The 19,653-nt window shown below is 48.3% G+C and overlaps 1 protein-coding gene across 1 annotated transcript in view; it reads right to left on the bottom strand.

The window, feature by feature from the left end:
* The window catches only part of CCDC9 (coiled-coil domain containing 9), a 51,123-nt gene extending 36,285 nt beyond the window's left edge, over nucleotides 1-14,838 (bottom strand). Inside the window, exons 1-7 of the mRNA XM_075609961.1 lie at nucleotides 14,748-14,838; nucleotides 8,953-9,001; nucleotides 7,489-7,593; nucleotides 5,401-5,550; nucleotides 4,161-4,628; nucleotides 3,515-3,598; nucleotides 2,304-2,536 (exon numbers count right to left, since the gene is read on the bottom strand). Of these exons, the coding sequence (XP_075466076.1) occupies nucleotides 2,304-2,536; nucleotides 3,515-3,598; nucleotides 4,161-4,628; nucleotides 5,401-5,550; nucleotides 7,489-7,593; nucleotides 8,953-8,955 (1,043 nt within the window). The 5' untranslated portion in view covers nucleotides 8,956-9,001; nucleotides 14,748-14,838. The remainder of the gene's footprint in view (nucleotides 1-2,303; nucleotides 2,537-3,514; nucleotides 3,599-4,160; nucleotides 4,629-5,400; nucleotides 5,551-7,488; nucleotides 7,594-8,952; nucleotides 9,002-14,747) is intronic.
* Nucleotides 14,839-19,653: the final 4,815 nt, after the last annotated feature.

The following is a 19,653-nucleotide window of genomic DNA, read 5'->3' as shown; positions in this document are numbered from 1 at the left end:
GCAGATTTTCATAAACTGAGGTCTAATCTAGTAGTAATACAATGGGATGATGTTTTTGCAGGGAAAAATGTAGAAGATAAATGGGCAGTCTTTAAAACATTGTTAGAAAAGCACACTTATCAGTGTATACCCTTGGGTAATAAGTATAAAAGAAATAAGTCAAAACCAATGTGGCTAAATAAACAGGTAGGGGAGGAAATGGACAAGAAGAGGAAGGCGTTTAGATTCTTTAAGTCAGAAGGGACAGAGACATCGTATCAGAATTATAAGAAATGTAACAAAAATTGCAAAAGGGCAATCAAATTAGCAAAAATGGATAATGAAAAAAGGATTGCAATAGAAAGAAAGGTCAACCCTAAAAAGTTCTTTAAGTACCTTAATAACAAAAAAATGAGAAAAGAGAATATAGGACCCTTTCAGTGTGAGATGGGTAGGCAGATTATTGGAGATAAGGATAAAGCAGAGGTATTAAACAAATTCTTTGCCTCTGTGTTTACCAGGGAAGAATCAAGTTCAATAGTAGTGCCGCAGGAGGAAGCCACAACCTCCATATTAATTAACAATTGGTTAACTGAGGAAGAAGTTCATAAGCGACTTGAAAAAATTAAAGTTAATAAGGCACCTGGCCCCGATGGCATACATCCAAGAGTTCTCAAGGAGTTAAGCTTAGTAATAGCCAAACCATTATATTTAATATTCAAGGACTCCATTTCCACAGGCTCAGTACCACAAGATTGGCGTAAAGCAGATGTGGTGCCTATATTTAAAAAGGGAGCTAGATCACAACCGGGAAATTAAAGACCTGTAAGCCTGACTTCAATAGTAGGGAAACTACTTGAAGGTTTAATACGGGATAATATTCAGGAATACCTAACGGAAAATAAAATTATTAGTAATAGTCAGCATGGATTTATGAAGGATAGATCTTGCCAAACTAACCTTATTTGTTTCTTTGAGGAGGTAAGTAGGAATCTAGACCAGGGTAATGCAGTTGATGTGGTCTACTTAGATTTTGCAAAGGCTTTTGATACGGTTTCACACAAGAGGTTGGTGTACAAAATAAAGAAAGTTGGACTCAGTAATAATATATGCACCTGGATTGAAAACTGGTTAAAGGACAGAAAACAGAGGGTTGTCATAAATGGAACTTTTTCAGGTTGGGCTAAAGTCGTGAGTGGAGTACCTCAGGGATCGGTACTGGGACCCCTGCTTTTTAACTTGTTTATTAATGACCTTGAGGTTGGGATCGAGAGCAAAGTCTCCATCTTTGCTGATGATACTAAATTGTGTAAGGTAATAGAATCAGAGCAGGATGTAATTTCTCTTCAGAAGGACTTGGAGAGACTGGAAACGTGGGCAGGTAAATGGCAGATGAGGTTTAATACAGATAAATGTAAGGTTATGCATTTGGGATACAAGAATAAAAAGGCGACTTACAAATTAAATGGAGATATATTGGGGGAATCCTTGATGGAGAAGGATTTAGGAGTGCTTGTAGACAGCAGGCTTAGCAATAGTGCCCAATGTCATGCAGTAGCTGCAAAGGCAAACAAGATCTTATCTTGCATCAAACGGGCAATGGATGGAAGGGAAGTAAACATAATTATGCCCCTTTACAAAGCATTAGTAAGACCACACCTTGAATATGGACTACAATTTTGGGCACCAATCCTAAGAAAAGACATTATGGAACTAGAGAGAGTGCAGAGAAGAGCCACCAAATTAATAAAGGGGATGGACATTCTTACTTATGAGGAGAGGCTAGCTAAATTAGATTTATTTACATTAGAAAAGAGGCGTCTAAGAGGGGATATGATAACTATATACAAATATATTCAGGGACAATACAAGGAGCTTTCAAAAGAACTATTCATCCCACGGGCAGTACAAAGGACACGGGGTCATCCCTTTTGGTTGGAGGAAAGGAAATTTCACCAGCAACAAAGGAAAGGGTTCTTTACAGTAAGGGCAGTTAAAATGTGGAATTCATTACCCATGGAGACTGTGATGGCAGATACAATAGATTTGTTCAAAAATAGGTTGGACATCTTTTTAGATGGGAACGGTATACAGGGATATACCAAATAAGTATACATGGGAAGGATGTTGATCCAGGGATTAATCCGATTGCCAATTCTTGGAGTCAGGAAGGAATTAAGTTTTCCCCTCATGGGGTTTTTTGTTTGCCTTCCTCTGGATCAATAAGTAATTATAGATATAGGATAAAGTATCTGTTGTCTAAATTTAGCATAGGTTGAACTTGATGGACGGAAGTCTTTTTTCAACCTCATCTACTATGTAACTATATTGCCCCACTCTCACACCACCTCAAGGTGGGCCTGATCATGCCACTGCTGCAGATACATACGTGAGCCTCCTCTCTATCCAGGCCAGTTTTCACCTTCTCGAAATCCGTGCCCCCCCAGTTCCGGGTGTGCCTGCGGCTGCCCTCCTTCCTGTCAATCTCCACGACGGGCCCTGAACGCCTGGGGTCATCCAGAAAATTTCGCATGGGGTTCTTTTCTCGCGTGCCGTCCTGGGAGAGGGGGAAGGCGTCTCGTTTGGGTGCGCAAACAATGTAGCAGCGATCTATGTGGCAGTAGCAAACCGCTCGTGATTCAGCCTCCCAACTAACCTTAAATAGCACGTATTTGTATTAAAACTAGGAGTTTATCATTGTCAATTAAAATAATATTAAGCCTTACGATAACAGAACACATTAGGAAAAAACATTTTTTTATTTAAATAAACTACCTAAAAAAAAGGTGTCCAAATGTTGTGTAAAAAGATGGCAATCACTAAGGTTTTAAAACGGACACAGTCATTGGTTTCATTTAGGTCCCAGGAGGAACTGGAGTGGCACCCAAAAATTAACCCATCTTGAAAAGGAGCCGTCCTGTGACGTCCTTTAAGATTTTATTCCATTTTTGTTTTAAAAAATGCCAAGTTAGAGTGTCCACGTGGTAACTCTGCTTTATTCTCACTTGCTCCACCTCAGCAGGCAGCACAAAGCAGTTTTATGAGCAGAACAGGATTTTTATCCTGAGCTTTGCTGAACACGTTATTTTAAGTCCAACCATGTAACCAATTGAAAGGGGTTTAGCAGCCATACGGATTTAGGTTTGGAGAACATTTGGAGTGAAAAATAAATACAGGGTTTTTTTTTTTGTGGTTTTCCCTGTTAACCAATTACAAAAATGCTATGTATATAAATCAAAAACTAAACATTTACTTCCAAAAAAAAGGCTTGCAACACTCCGGCAGCAAAGAGGTTAAAAGTCTGATAAGAGTATTAACCTGTCGAGGCATTCCCCAGCCCCTGCAATGCTCCAGCATATCATCGCTCATCAGCAATCATGATCGTGACGTCCATGGACGACTCGTACAAAAGAGGGGGTCCTCTTTTGATGGCGGTCACCACTCCTGCTAAGCTCTGAACGCAATACCACCCACCCCTCTAGCAAAAAGCCTATGACCTAGCTACATCTCAGGAGATAGATAGGTTCCAACTCACTCGCTGACTCCTCTCATACTCTGCAATCTGCTCCATTTCTTCGTTCATCTTTTCAATGTTCTGCCTTCTCTTCTCCTCCCATTCCTGAGCAGGAAAGGACAATGAGTACTAAAATCAAGGACGACAGAGCACTAAAGCATACAACACAGTACCGATAAATCTCAAAAAGCGATATACTATTTAACACAGAGCTGTATCGTGAATCAGGGATTCTGCAGACCCATTGTAGATTGTGATCACTTAAATTAGGACAAACTCACAGGTCCCGTCTCATTGTGTATTGTCAATATACACAAAGAAGAGGCCTGCAGGGGTTGAAAAGATGTGTAGACGCGAAGAAGAGGTCATTGGGTTTTTTGGGAAGTTCTTAACACGTGAAGAGACTGGCAGATCCCTTATACAAACAACAACAAAACAGTAGGTGCGCTCTTAAACGTCAATATGTAACCAAAAGTGAAGATAATGGTGGTGGATATATAAGTGCTTGTAATCTTGTATTTAAAAAAATAAATTAAAAAAACACAGACCTGTGAGTTTTGGAAAGCGCTGTACACACTACCGATGTGCACATCGTCCATGCCACCAAGGTTTACGATTCACTATACTAAGTTTGCACATGCATTCCGTTTACATCTAAATACGGTACCTTGTTTTTCTTGTCTGGTCCAATTACACCGTCGCCTCCGCCTCCCGGCCCATCGCCTCTCCCTGGCACTCCGCCACCCCTTCCTGGAACCCTTCCCCCTCTCTCTCCAGGGGCTGCGCCTCCCCTGGGGCTCAGAGCCGACGTCCACCTGTCCCCCCTTTCTCCGGGCGATGCATCTTCTGACCCTCTGGGCCCTCTTCTCGACCCTCCCCTTCCCTGGCTTCTCCGCCCTCTTGCCGCCCTCTCTGCTGGGTTAACACCATCTCCTTCTACTTCAAAGTGCTCTCCGGGCCAATCCATGTGGGGGGATCGCTCTCCGGGCCAATCCATGTGGGGGGATCGCACCCCTGGGAACGGGCCTGTCCTGCCGCTGCTCCTCCGAGTGGGGCTTTTTGGAGAGGTTTCGAAGCCGGGGGAGGGTTGTGCCGTTTTTGGAGATCTCCCATCATTTATTATGCGCTTTTCAGGCTGGGGAAAAAAAAAAAAAGATTGCACTTTTACACATGGGTTTTCACCCTGTCACATTTGCATCTGACCTTCCTGCTGGGCCCGTAGACATAAGGAATAATTCATCTACATATAGACCCCACCCCCTTAATAAGGAATTACTAAAGGGCCTCAACATGTACCGCTTGGAGGAGAGAAGGGGGAGGGGGCAATGACAAACTTTCATATATAGCAAGGGTTTCGCCAAGGTGCAGGAGGGAAGCACGTTTCAGAGAAAGAGAAGGGCTGGAACAAGAGATGCGGCTCTGAAGCTGGAGGCGCGGGAGAAATGGGAGGCACTGCTTCACTGCAAGGGTGGTGGGCGCATGAAATGGCCTCACGGCAGAGGTGGTAGAGGCCAATACAGTAAGGGAATAAAAAAAAGCTTGATAGACAAATGTAGCGGCTCGTCGTCAAATGACGTCGTGTGGTGTTCCGTTGTTGTGGCAACGCGGTGTCATTTGATGCCGTGCAGCCATTTTAATGGGATTTGCAGGGGGGAGACACAGGACTTGCAGGAGAATGCCGGGAGACACCGCACCACGCCACCGCACCACGCCACCGCACAACGCCACCGCCAGTAAGCACTCGACAGCGGGCAATATAGCTATATATCCAACCCTCCCCCTCTTCCTGACTGCACCCACCACCTTGCAGAAAGGTCAGAGGGGAGGGGGGGGAGGGGGGGAGGGAAGAAGAGGGCTGCGAGACGACAGAATTAGAGGAGAAAGAGAAGAGAACATTCGCAGCTCACCTCCGCCGAGTTGGAAACATTGACGGTGATGGAGAAGTTCTCCTTCTCTTTGCGGGCCTTGTCCGGCTCAGTTTCCTGGTGCTTGGCTTTCCTGGGGGTGGTCACTGCGATCCCCTCCTGCTCCGCCCTCATGCGATCTTCCTGGATGAGCTGTGTTTAGAAGACGAGCCCTCAGTGACCGCACTTTAGTCAGTTAATGTGTGCCGGCGCGTTTATATAATCGCCTGCCGTGCACACAGCGCTTCACCGTGTCCAGGCTCATGATGGGATTCCCTGACCCGCAGAGCTTACAATCAAAGTGGGATGTAGGCATTTTTACTTTTTCCCTCTGCGAGTCTCGCAACGCACATCACCAATAATGTAACGCTGCTTCACGCAGGGTTCGGGAGCTTTCAACAGCGGCCATTACGGGATCCCTAGTAGCCCAGTAGAGTGGCTACTGGCACCTACTACGGAGACCAGTATCTCCGGAAGCAGGGGGTTCCAGGAGCTCAAGTTAATGGGGTTCAGCGCCAGACACCCCCCCCCCGCTTCAATCCCAATCCATTTTTTTTTTTAATGATGCTTCGTTCAGGAGATACAAGTATTTAAAATGTCAGGGATCTGGGATGTTAAAATCCTAGAGCCCAGTGCAGTCTAAACGGTTACAAATGGAAACCACGGCAGCTACAGACCAAGAAAATCATCATTGTGGACACAAAAAAAATAAAACAGTAAGCCATATGCAGAGGTGAAGATTAATGAGAGTTTAACGTAATCTTTCCTCTAGTTATAGGATGGAGACGGGGTCGCCGGAGCTGAACTGCGTTCATTTCAGCTCCGGGACCCCCCTGCTCCCCGAGACACAGACCTCCGATGGGGGTGCTGGTATCTCTCTGCAGGTTTAAATGTCCCGGTCACGCGGGACAACAGGAAGCCGCAAGGGATGACATTATGGCTTCCTATTGGCTCACCGAGAGAGCACCACACAGATACCAGCACCCCCGCGGAGTTAAGGATCTCGGGAAGCAGGGGGTCCCCGGAGCCGAAATTAACGCATTCAGCTCTAGACCAACTGCTTCAATCCTATCAAAAAAATAAAAGCAAGATGGCTGCTTTAAAGGGACGTGGCCCAACAAGGCACGGTGTTAACATTCAATAATAATTCACCATTTCTTATCTCCTAATTCTATTTGCCACGCTGCTGCAATATCATTAACCGGTTCATATTTCTTAGTACAAGAGACAGATCTTTAGTTACAACTTCTGGCCACAGAACAAGCCTGTGTAAGGTAATGGCCAAAGGTCATGTCCTACTCCGACAAATATTTAACTTGTTAGTAGAATTTTTTTGTGGTTCTCCCTGTTTCTGCAAACTCGCTCCGCCCTCTCGAGTTCCAACATCGCTGCCGTGGACAGACGCGTGGCAACGATGTCGGAGCTGAAGAGAGCGCACTCACAGGGGCGGAGCCAAGGACAGAGCGAGTCTGCAGACCGGGAGTGGGCCAAGGAAAATCCCTCCACAGACGAGTTAAATATTTGTTAGCGTAGGACTTTCCCTTTGTATTGCACTTGAATCACAGAACCAAGACATAGTGGTGTTTTCATCAGATTCAAATTTGTATCGCAGACATTTTTTTCCTTTTATTATTAGGAATAGGACAGAGAGGGAACATGCTTTTTCTACCACATTTATAGATTTTATAAAATGTTCTATACACAGATCGTTCCTTAGTCAACACCTGCAATACAAACACGTACAAATCTCCCTTACAAGTATGCCCTGGGTGGGATTATATTTAGGCCGTCACCATCTCCTTGTGCCGATCGCCAAGGTATTTACTTCTAGTGGCCTGCAAAATTATATACCCAGCTCTACAGTGCATATATGTGATACCCTGCAGCAGGGCCTACACCCTTTCAAATACAGAACAAAATATATTTATTTATGTATATAACACATTTTTATCTTGGTTTTAAAAAGGGTGTAGTATTTGCTGTAGGGCGATACCTCTACGGCTCTGCTGACAGTTACAGCTGAAAGCGGTTAGACAGGGGAATGGGATCCCCACTCCATGAATATCACAGCCCGGAAACCGCGAGACATACTTGGTGTCTCCTGACCAGCGCCTCGTTCTTCTTACGCAAGGCTTCTATCTTCCTGTCCAGCTCGGCATCTTTCTCCTCCTTCGATTTCAAGTCCACCACAGAGGCCTGTAAAATCAGGAGACATTTGCTGAGCCCCCCATCTGTGTTTTAACTCTGAGTGCCCCATGACATCACAGGGTCCGGGCCCCATGAGGTAGTGACACGTCATGGGTTTTAAAGCTGCAGACAAAGACATATCCTACATGTGGTTTAATAAATCACTTCTGTACAATAAGAAAATACTTTTAACTTTTTTTTTTAAACCACTGAAAGACATTTTTAATGTATTATAATGTAACAAGCGTTTTTTGTTTCTATAGCAACCAATTACAAAGTCACATCTCCTTCCTCTTCTGAAACAGGCTCTGGAACACCCCTCTTTGAGCCCCACCCTCTCTCTAGCAGTGCACGAATTGTATCTAGTGACTGCCTGGTCACATGATCTTCCCCACAGAACTTTGCATCTTTGGTCATCTCCTGCTGCACTGACAGCCATTTAGTGAACCCCTGAGCCGAATCTTCGCTGATCGATCACAGGAGAACGGATCGATCGGCAACTTAGCTAATTACTTACAGGCATACCCCGGTTTAAGGACACTCACTTTAAGAACACTCGCGAGTAAGTACATATCGCCCAATAGGCAAACGGCAGCTCGCGCATGCGCCTGTCATCACATCCTGAACAGCAATACCGGCTCCCTACCTGTACCGAAGCTGTGCGCAAGCGGGGAGACTATAGAGCCCGTTACACATGCGTTATTTACATCAGTTATGCACGTATATGACGATTGCAGTACAGTACATGCATCGATAAGTGGGAAAAGGTACTGCTTCACTTTAAGTACATTTTCGCTTTACATACATGCTCCGGTCCCATAGCGTACGTTAATGCGGGGTATGCCTGTATTGTGTGGATTGTATTGATGCACATATTAAAGGGAAAAAAATTAAAATAAAAAAACAACGGCAGCTTGGACTGCTGCTTTAAGCCAGAACGGAGGATGGCAACGCCCCCTTTCTCTGGCGTTCGCGTCAATTAGTGGCACCGCAATCACGATGTGCCGGAGGGACTGTGGCACTCTGGTGTTGCTGCCCCTCCATGACTCAAAAGGTTAAAAAAAAAAAAACACACGTAAAGAATGAAACAAATCTAATTATTTTCACAATGCTTCCAAATGCAACTATAAATAAGGATTTCTAAATACGTGTCGGATGTTCACCGCCATTAGCACACGTTGCTAGAGGTACTCTGCGTGTGTATATAAAACAAGTCTTGCTACTTTATCCCCCAGTACCTTTCGCACATTGGCCACGTGTCCCAAGCACTTTAACTTAAATTGTGTCTTTTATGACTGCACAAAAATCGGATCACTTCAGCAGATCAAGACATAGCAAGGAAGGGGTTTAACACGGAAGTGCTCTTACCATCTCTCTGCTGGGTGACTTTGGTTGGAACACAAGCTACTTTTCCCCCCTGCAAAACAAAACAGATTGGGTTACTAGAAGCCCGAAAGACAGCCATAAAAAAAATAAGTGTATACATGTTACACGTGAATAATTAGGACATTTCAACACACGGAGCATCACACCATATGACAATAATAGGTTATTTCTTGTATAGTAATTGGGGAGGGAGAGAGGGGAATAGCCCTTGCAGCAGTCACACACAGAGGATAAGGTGCTAGGAGCGTGTTATAGTATTTAGGCCGAGTTCGGGGTGGATGCTATCGCCGCGAGCGTCCGTGCGCGCCTCCCCTGCGTGCTCCTGCAGCCCGGCGATCTGTACCTTGGCTGCAGGAGTTGGGTTGCGGCGTTTGGCGGGCGGGGCGGGCAGGGTTAACGTGTCACGGAGCTGGTTCGCTGATCCAGATCATGTGACGCAACTGTAGCCCGAAATATCATTATGGGTTGTAGCGACAAAAAGTTGCAGCGTCAACGCTGTACTTTGCCGCCGGTGGAGTTTTCAGTTTGAAAACCAAACCACCCGAAATAGTGACGGACGTGCACGCGCATGCAAGCGTGCACACGTCGCGTAGCATCCACCCTGAACTCAGCCTTAGGCTGCGTCCATAGATAGGCAGACCACGTGGACGTTGGACGATCAGACTGCCTAAAGGCAGTGATCGCATTTATACGGCGTGCGGGGGCGCGTTATACGCGAGAATCAGCTAAACTGATTTCTCGGGCAGTCACGTGAGCCGGCTCCGTGACATCACTGGCACACCCATAGACACGCCCCCGGACAGCGCGCGTACTAAGACCAGGGAAATCACCCACTTTCCCTCAGCCTCCGCAAGGCTGCAGTGTCTATGGACACAGCCTTAGGCCGCGCTTATAGTGCCGGCGACGTCGCCCGAAAACAAATGTATTGCCGCCGCCGCGTGCACTTATAATAAACGCGACGGCGACAATGCGACGTCGCGAAAACTGGTAGCCGGCAAAATTTGATTTTTCTAGGGCTGTCACCTCACGTGACGGCCCTTGAACCAATCAAATGGCCGGAAACCTGCGATGCCGCCGCCCGTCGAATTATAACTTTCGCCGGTGGCGATGTCACCCGTCGTGTCGCCGTCATCGACGGCACTATAGGCGCGGCCTTAGTACGAAACCTTGCCGAGGCAAGGAAGAAAAGGAGCCCCCTGTGATCAGCATTCTAATCCTATGTAAATTAGCTAAAATATAACCTGCAACAGGAAATGTGGATAAAATAATGTTGGACAAACACACATTCTACATAAAATAGACGCAAGGCGACTGATACACGCGGTGTGGCTAATCCCTTGGTAAAGAGAGTAAGCCTGGGGAGGGGAGAACCAAACTACCCCGAGTGGTATTAGACAAGTGATATAGTATATCCCTATATGCCCCGATAGCAAGTAGTCTAAAAACTCTGGGTTAGGGACTAAATGAACACACATTGCTAAACCACTAATAGTCTTTAAGTCTTAGACAATGAGTGTAGTGAGCAGTAAAGCAGATGTGCTGATCACCTCGCCGGTCTCATAGTCCCCAGTGATTCTATGAGATGGAATGGGTGTTTGCTCAAATAATAATCTAGTGAAGACACTAGTTAGTCACAAATTAGTCTAAATTCCTAACCTTGTATCAGATTGGTATATAAAAACTGTTACCTATGGTGAAGCAGCAGTGGGGGCGTATGTTAAACGCTTGCCTAAATATTAAAACTGATGGGGTCAGCGTTCCGACGCCCGCCACGAGGTATACAAGCAAGCACACAGATTCAGTGTTAACCATGTTTGCGCAGGATTGTAATGGTGCTTGTTACTAGAGCAAAAGGATCCAGTTTATATATAAATGTCCGAAATGAGAATGGCGTTTGTGACGGTAGGGGGAAATATGGCTGCTGTTAATAAAGCTTAAGTCTGCCATTACCCCTACCTGTCAGGAATACATTGGCATTGTATTATATGTTATGTATATATGTATGTCTTTGCTTGGTTCCAGCACCCCAGGAATCAGGGGTTAATATGTTTAAAGGAGATTGTTGCAACTTGGTCTGTGACCTTTCCCTGAATCCTTGTTATTTTGCAAATGTTATGTTGCAGTTCTAGGAAAAGAAGCACAGGAGCGCACCAAGGTAAGGAAAAATTGTAAATATATTAAACAATAAGGCAATAAAATAACTTATATGTAAGTAAGGATAAATGAGTATCCAGGTCAGGGGGGCAATTTCAGTTCCGTTTATGTGGAGATCCCGCGCGCTGGGACTCACTCTATGGCACTTGCTGCAGGAATCGCCTCCGCATGTATGCAGGTTGTGGCGTGGTATCCAAAGCTAATGCACATGTGTGGAAGGAAAGCCCCCTGTAGGCGTCTGTGGATGCCGGTTACGATGGAAAATCGGGAGTGGAAGGGTACACAACGGTGTAAACTGGCCCCCAAAGATAGAATAGGGAAGCTAGTTGCACAGTTCTACCCACCAATCAGCCCCTGGGCATGTAGGCAGCACCTTCCTACCCACCAATCAGGGCCTGGGCATGTAGGCAGCACCTTCCGACCCACCAATCAGGGCCTGGGCGTGTAGGCAGCACCTTCCTACCCACCAATCAGGGCCTGGGCGTGTAGGCAGCAGCTTCCTACCCACCAATCAGGGCCGGGCATGTAGAAAGCACCTTCCTATCCACCAATCAGGGCCTGGGCATGTAGGCAGCACCTTCCTATCCACCAATCAGGGCCTGGGCATGTAGGCAGCACCTTCCTACCCACCAATCAGCGCCTGGGCGTGTAGGCAGCACCTTCCTACCCACCAATCAGGGCCTGGGCATGTAGGCAGCACCTTCCTACCCACCAATCAGGGCCTGGGGATGTAGGCAGCACCTTCCTACCCACCAATCAGGGCCTAGGGATGTAGGCAGCACCTTCCTACCCACCAATCAGGCCCTGGGCATGTAGGCAGCACCTTCCTACCCACCAATCAGGCCCTGGGCGTGTAGGCAGCACCTTCCTACCCACCAATCAGTGCCTGGGCGTGTAGGCAGCACCTTCCTACCCACCAATCAGGGCCTGGGCGTGTAGGCAGCACCTTACTACCCACCAATCTGGGGGAAGGAGAACTTTATCCCCATTCCCTGTTAAAGGTTATATTTTAGTTAACTCACATAGGATTTAGGCCTCGATCAAACAGGCTGCTACATGGACGCGCGTCCGCGAGCCTGTCTGCTGGGCAATGTGTGAACAGACAGAATGACGTGATTGGGGGGTAATTAAAAAAAAAATTTAAATGTGTGTTTGTGATTGGCTGGCGAAGTACATGCGACAACGCTGCACTTCGCCACCGGGTGCGCGCATCGCGTTCTGTTTGAGCGAGGCCTTAGGCCGTGTTCAGGGTGGCTGCTACTCGACGTGTGCTTGCGTGCACGCTCGTCGCAAATTCAGGTTGTTCGTGGGAGTGTTCAAACTGAAAACTCCACCGGTGGCTAAGTGCAGCGTTGACGCTGCTACATTTTGACGCCACAACCAGAAATGATATTTGGGGCGGCAGTCGAGTGACGTGAGCTGGTTCAGCGAACCTGCTCTGTGACACGTTCGCGCGACTCCCCTCCCCCCCCCAAACGCCGCGACAACTCCTGCAGCCAAGTCACAGATCGCCGGGCTGCAGGAGCACGCGGGGGAGGCACGCACGGACGCTCACATCCGTAGCAGCCATCCTGAACTCTGCCTTAGGGCTAGCTCAGACAGGGCGCTACGTCTGCTTGCTAGCGTTCGCGCCCCTGCCGCACGCTCCTGCAGCCCAGCGATCTCTGTTCAAACTGCAGGAGTTAGGTTGCGGCGGGGTGCGCGTAACGAATGCGTCACGGACCTGGTTCTCCTTTATTGGCTGAACCAGCTCGCGACACGCAACTGTAGCCCCAACTTTCAATTTGGGTTGTGCCGGCAAAAATGACGCAGCGACAACGCTGCACTTTGCCGCCGGTGGAATTTTCAGTTTGAAAACTCCCACCGCACAACCCAAATTTGCGACGGATGTAAGTAACTGCGGCAAGCTCCGCCCGCTCAGCGCTAGCAGGGACTTAGCCTTACAATCTATTGTTGGTGCCTGAGGCACAGGAAGACAAAGTGACTTGTCCAAGGTCACAAGGAGCTGCCAACAGGATTTGAACCACTGAATCAGAGCCTGAACCCCTCCTTCTGCCCAATGTGCAAAGGATAGGACCATACAAAGCAAGGGCTCCTGATAGCCCTGCATATCACGAGATGAGACTTGGTGAACATAGAAATTATACTTCATGTATGACTGCCCATTGCCAACCAGCTAAAGCTTCTTATTAAAAGGAATGGGATCTCATTCAAATAACTTTGTGCTGGGCTCTTAAATAGCGGAGAGCAAAAAATGGGTTAATTTATGCACTGGGATGTTCAGAAACTGTCCATCAGAACACAGAAAGGTCCATCACTGAACGGACCCTTATTTTCATAATAGAAAATAACTAATCAGTCCAAGGATCAGTGCGACAGGGTATTAACAAAGGTTTAATTGAATGCATCGGCCTCAAGTCCCATAGGTAGAGGGGAAGTACAAATAATGTGGGGTCTGAATAGATTCTTGTAGACTGCTTGATCAAGAAATAAACTTAACACAAACTTTAGTAGATGCCATATCAATAATAAGTTATTAGGATCAAGAAAACAGCCTAATACGTTAAAGGATAAGGCATCACGAACAGGATTACTGGTGCCAAATCTCAACTCCTAGGTGGCACTAGATCACGACACTCAACCCTGGGAATAACAGGTCAACCTCCAAAATAATATTACTACACAAGAAGGTATATATCTTTTATTGACATGTATTCGCACTGCTATCCAATGGAGCCCGACTCACTGCATATCAGAGACAGTGCAATCTAATGAGTGAGACAGAATATATACTGGATTACACTGAGTGAGACAGAATATATACTGGATTACACTGAGTGAGACAGAATATATACTGGATTACACTGAGTGAGACAGAATATATACTGGATTACACTGAGTGAGACAGAATATATACTGGATTACAATGAGTGAGACAGAATATATACTGGATTACACCGAGTGAGACAGAATATATACTGGATTACACCGAGTGAGACAGAATATATACTGGATTACACCGAGTGAGACAGAATATATACTGGATTACACCGAGTGAGACAGAATATATACTGGATTACACTGAGTGAGATAGAATATATACTGGATTTCACTGAGTGAGACAGAATATATACTGGATTTCACTGAGTGAGACAGAATATATACTGGATTACACTGAGTGAGACAGAATATATACTGGATTACACTGAGTGAGACAGAATATATACTGGATTACACTGAGTGAGACAGAATATATACTGGATTACACTGAGTGAGACAGAATATATACTGGATTACAATGAGTGAGACAGAATATATACTGGATTACACTGAGTGAGACTAGTTACAGAACAGTCACGGGGCTCGACTCACTATGCACGAGTAACGCTGCCTTCCACTGAGGTTGACTGTGCATAAGTGATGCTCATTACATGTGTGAAGCTCCTCATCCCCAGCACGAGGGAGGCTCCACACCCCACTCATCCCAGTCAGGCTCATCACCTCTAAGTGACACCTGACATATCCCCGCGGTTACCACTAGCACATTGCAGCCCCAGCGACTCCCCACAGGCGGCAGCCTCCCCCCCAGGCTGGGTACCCGCGTTACCAAGGTAACAACTTACCTGTAGACTCCCGGCTTCTCCTCCCAGCACGGGTCTCACTCACTCTCACTTCCGGCGCCCTCAACTACACGCGCCTTCCGCCTGCGATATGCGTCACTCACCACAGCCCCGCCCCCTGAGTGTTCTAAGCAGCTGTGGGCGGGGCCACTTGAAGGCTTGATTTGCCTGGGAGACACGCCTCTTTCTGTACGGAATTGGGGGAGGGTTGGCCACGCCCTACTACGGCAGTCTGAAGCACTCGGCGGACATATTTGCTGAGGGCAATGGCACTTTGGTCTCTGGCACATGGGAGAAGTTGTAATATCAGCGTGTCAGACCTATCAACCACATAAAACCTAATATAGATTACATTTAGCATGTGTATACAATATAAAATTTAGAATATAACATACATATAAATATACAGAATATGTGTGTGTTTTATATATATATATATACTGTATGTATATATATATATTTATTATGTAGCACATGTATCCCCACCCTCTGTGAGATATGTGTCTACGGTGTACGTGTGGTGCAATACCTGTGGCCCACAGGAGGTCTGAGCCTCCGCTGCAGGGAGCCTGGGGTGTATTCTGGAACGATCTTCGTCAGCGCCTCCACCTGTAACGGATCCTACTATGTGGATTTGCCCGTTACAGGACCCATATATGTAGCGCACTTTCCCCCACCCTCTGGGAGATAAGGCGTCTACAGTGTATGTGGTGCTTTATCTGTGGCTCACCGGAGGCCTGAACCTCCGCCGCTGGGAGCCTGGGGTGTACCTGATTCGATAGGTGACAGACAGCGCCTCCACCTGCGCAGGATCCTACCTAGATGGGATAACCCCGCACAGGAACAAACAATAATAACACAAGGCATATAACGATAACCTTTACTTATGAACATGTCAATATTAAGCAATAATGAAAATAGTAACACTACTGGTTACAGCTACCCCTTCGCCACGCAGGGCCTTATCCCACCACCGTGTAACCCACACCGTGTCCACAGTACGTGACGGGGCCCTCGGGCACCCAACCACCCTTGGTGTCCACAAGTATACAACCCCCACCCCTTGTATGTGGTCAGCGCTGCCACTACGGTGTATGTAGTTGGTTGGTGCACTTTAATGAAGGTAACTGCCGAGTACTCCAGTACTTGGTACGGCCGACTTAACAACTTGGATCCGTCTGATCCAGCGATGTGGGCTTTCAGCAATGAGTCCGCCTCCGCGTGGGGTGGTATCCCGCTGGAGTGTCCCACCAGGATGACAGTCTTTACTCCTTGCAGGGTTATCTGGTCCCAGATCACAATTGTCAGGGGCCGTGCAGCTTGCAATTGTGTCCCTGATTTACCAAATAGCTAATGAGGCAAAGTCCCTACCTAAGGGCCTGTCCCTGTAGCAGCCACAATCTGATGGTATGAGTCGGTGCCTAGCTGGGGCCTGGGGGGGGGGGGAACCTGGCCTAGTGCAGAGGGTCACAGTCCCCTGCACATACCTCCTACCCTGTCCTTGTCCCAGCTCCGACTGCCTTGCGGTTCCAGCGCGCAAAATGTATTAATGTGTGAGCAGGAGAAATAAAGGAACCTGATTGGCTGTGAATGGTAATGTGACTAAAAGCCCCTGAGCATGATGGGACCTGTAGTTCCCCACGGAGTCTTCCCTGCATTGCCACCCTTGTACTACATTCTGCGCATGCGTGCGCTCCATTCTAATGGCCGCCGGCTCACTGCGCATGCGCGAACCTCCATGCGCACACCTTGCCAACATGGCGGCGCCCTGCAGGGACGGCCACAGGAGCCTCCCCCACCGGAGACGAAGGGGGGGGGGGCGGCCGCAGGCGCCTGCCCCGCTGGCAACGTGGAGGTAGGGGAATAAGCTAGGAGCCCCAGAGGACCGGGGCTACACATACATATAGGCATATACGATCACACAGTAACCACACTTGGTATAACATAAAAGAACAGTTTACTAAAGCAACACACGTTACGACTACTGGTTACAGCTACCCTCATGCCTTGCATGGCCGTAACCACCCACCAACGTTCCCCACTCTTGTCCACAGTCCCCACGGTACTGTATGAGGCGCTTGGGCACTCTACCACCTAAATGTCCACAAAGTTATAGACCCCACCCTCTATATGTGGTCAGCGCTGCCACCGTACTGTGTGTGTGTGTGTTGGTGCACTTGATGAAGGTACCTGCCAAGTAATCCAGTACTTGGTGTGGCCGAGTTAGCAACAAGGATCCGTCGGATCCAACGACGGTTCATCAGCGATGAGTCCGCCTCCGCGTGGGGTGGTATCCCGCTGGAGTGTCCACCTTTGGAATGTCTCTTGGCTTGGCAGGGTGATCTGGTCCCAGACCACCGTCCCACAGTGCTGCGCAATGTTTCAGCAGTGCCCCTAATATAAACAGCTAATGGGGCAGTGTCCCTACCTAAGGGCCTGTCCCTGTAGCTGCCACAACCTTATCAGGGGAGTCGGGGCCTAGCTGGGGCCTAGGGGGAATCTGGCCTAGTGCAGAGGGTCACGGACCACTGCACACATACCTCCTACCCCTATCCTGTCCCAGCACAGACTGACGTGGCTCTCCTAGCGCGCCAAATGTATCTCTTGCTTTGCGAGATCCTTGCCTTCCTATTGGCTCTGCTTGGCCATGTGTACGCTTGCCCCTGTGCAGGCTGGGGGCTGTAGTCCCCGTGTAGTATCGGTGTCTAATGGCCGCCGCTATAGAACCTATCGGCGCATGCGCAACTCACTGCGCATGCGCTGCCACAAAGAAGATGGGGGCGCCCTGCAAAGGGAGCCGCTGGGAGTCCTTGGCGATGCAGTCTCCGCTCCGATGCTGCGCCGGAACCAGCGTCACACTATGCACGCTCCCCCGCTGTAGCAGAGGTAAGCGGGGGGGGGGGGAGAAACCGGGAACCGGGGGACTCGAGGGTGCCGGGGCTACACATATATATAATTATATCAAGTCATAAACTATAATATATAAAAATACTTATAGCATGCATGTACACTGTAACATTGTGTGTGTGTGTGTCTTTGTGGTCCTGAAAGCTTGCACTCTTTTTAACCACGGATTAGCCATTAAAGGTATCTATCCTACCCTACTTTGGTACATACATATGTAGCCAGGGTCCCTGCGGTCCCCCTGACTCCCGGTTCTCTTCCCCCTTACCTCCAGCTTCGCGGGTGCGCTGCGGGGGTGAGCGCGTCACCGGGAACTCCCGGAGGCAGCTGCGGCAGGGCGCCGCCATGTTTGGTGTGTCCGCGCATGTGTGGAGTGTCGCGCGTGTGCAGAAGGTGTTCGGCGGCCATGTTGGGGTTGGCGTGAGGTTCGAGCATGCGCAGTCAGTGTGTGGAGTCCCGGCGACCATTACAGATTGCGCAAGAGCAGATAGTGCTAGCGGCGGCAATTACAGCTTCGCACATGCGCAGTGGAGATCGCGCACGCGGCTCCCATAGCAAGGAGCTCTCCAAGGGACTACAACTCCCAGCAGCCCCAGGGGCTGGAGCACAGGTGACTCATTACAGCCAATAGGGCTCTAGGATTCCTGCAGCAGAGATATAGATACATTGTTGTGTGCTGTGTGTGTGTGGGGAGTTAAAGCTGGTTAGTGAGATGGGAGGTTGTGTGTGCATGGGTCCATTGGACTAGGCCCGTAATCCCCTAGGCCCCAGATAGGCCCCAGTCATTGAAAGGTTGGAGCTGCTACAGGGACATGCCCTAGATAGGGAACGGATCCCCTCAGCAGTCAGGTGTATTCTAATACAGTCAGGGACACAGCTGTGTGCACGTTGCCTGGCAAGTTTGATCTGGGAACAAACCTCTTCAGGAAAGAGACTGTCTTCATGGTGGGTGCGTCCGGCGGGGGGGCCACCATCCCATGCGGAGGCGGATTCATCGCGGGATCAGCGGATCCTTTGTGAAGATTCATCATACCGGGTGTGGACACACCCAGCAGGTACAGTCACCAAGTGCACCACCATTACCGGTACCACACAGGCACTGATCACGCCTAAGGGGTGGGTTGCAGAACACCTGGGACTCTGGGAATAAGGTGTGGGGTACAAAGCCCTGCGAGGTGTGTGGGTAGTTGTGCATTTAGTGGGTAGAGTTATATGTCATTACATTAGAGTGTTATGCAATGTGTCACTTCATACTTATACTAACAGTAAAGCCCTTTCTATTTTACTAGCTGTGTGGTTCATTGTAAGAGTGTCCTGTGAGGGGCTGCTCCCACTCTGCTGGGATCTCTCACAGGTGGAGGCGCTGCACCATTTATAGAGTAATTCACCCCAGGCTCCCAGCGGCGGAGGCTTAGGCTCCTGCGAGCCAAACAGGTAAAAGGGTAGCACCGGTAGCTAATTACAGTCACCACCCCCCTGATCTCACTTAGGGGTGGGGGAAACAGGGCTACCCATACATACCACCCTGCTAGAATTTGGAAATCCCTGTATGTCAGCCCTGGTAGCTGCAGGCAGTGTAGGGGTTATATCCTCACAAGGCCTCAGTGGTTATATATTTCTATAAAGTTGCAAGTTAAAGATCAGTGTCTGGCACTGCCTTGTTCTAGGAACTGCAGGAAGGTTCATGGGGTGATTCTTCTGAAACATGTATTCTGCCCCGTATCGGAGGGTGGGGTATATACCCCTACCAAGGTCATAAAAGGGGCATACATATGCTCTTCTCCACACCCCAACTGACCTAAGGGAGGATCCCAATACCATCAGGGAAGACCAAGTGCCATCAGGAGGTCTAGACACATGTTTTAGCATAGCGACAGTATCCCAGTGTTAGGGGTTCCCAAGAAAAGGTGCTGGAAGTAACTACTGTAGAGAGTCCTCTCCATCTGCAGGACTAGGAAGAGAACTGGGTGGGCTGCTGGTGATTCCTGGACTATAGGATCTGGGC

Source organism: Ascaphus truei, chromosome 7 (assembly GCF_040206685.1).
Source record: "Ascaphus truei isolate aAscTru1 chromosome 7, aAscTru1.hap1, whole genome shotgun sequence".
In the NCBI taxonomy this organism is placed as follows: domain Eukaryota; kingdom Metazoa; phylum Chordata; class Amphibia; order Anura; family Ascaphidae; genus Ascaphus; species Ascaphus truei.
This window is presented reverse-complemented; position numbering and strand designations above follow the sequence as displayed.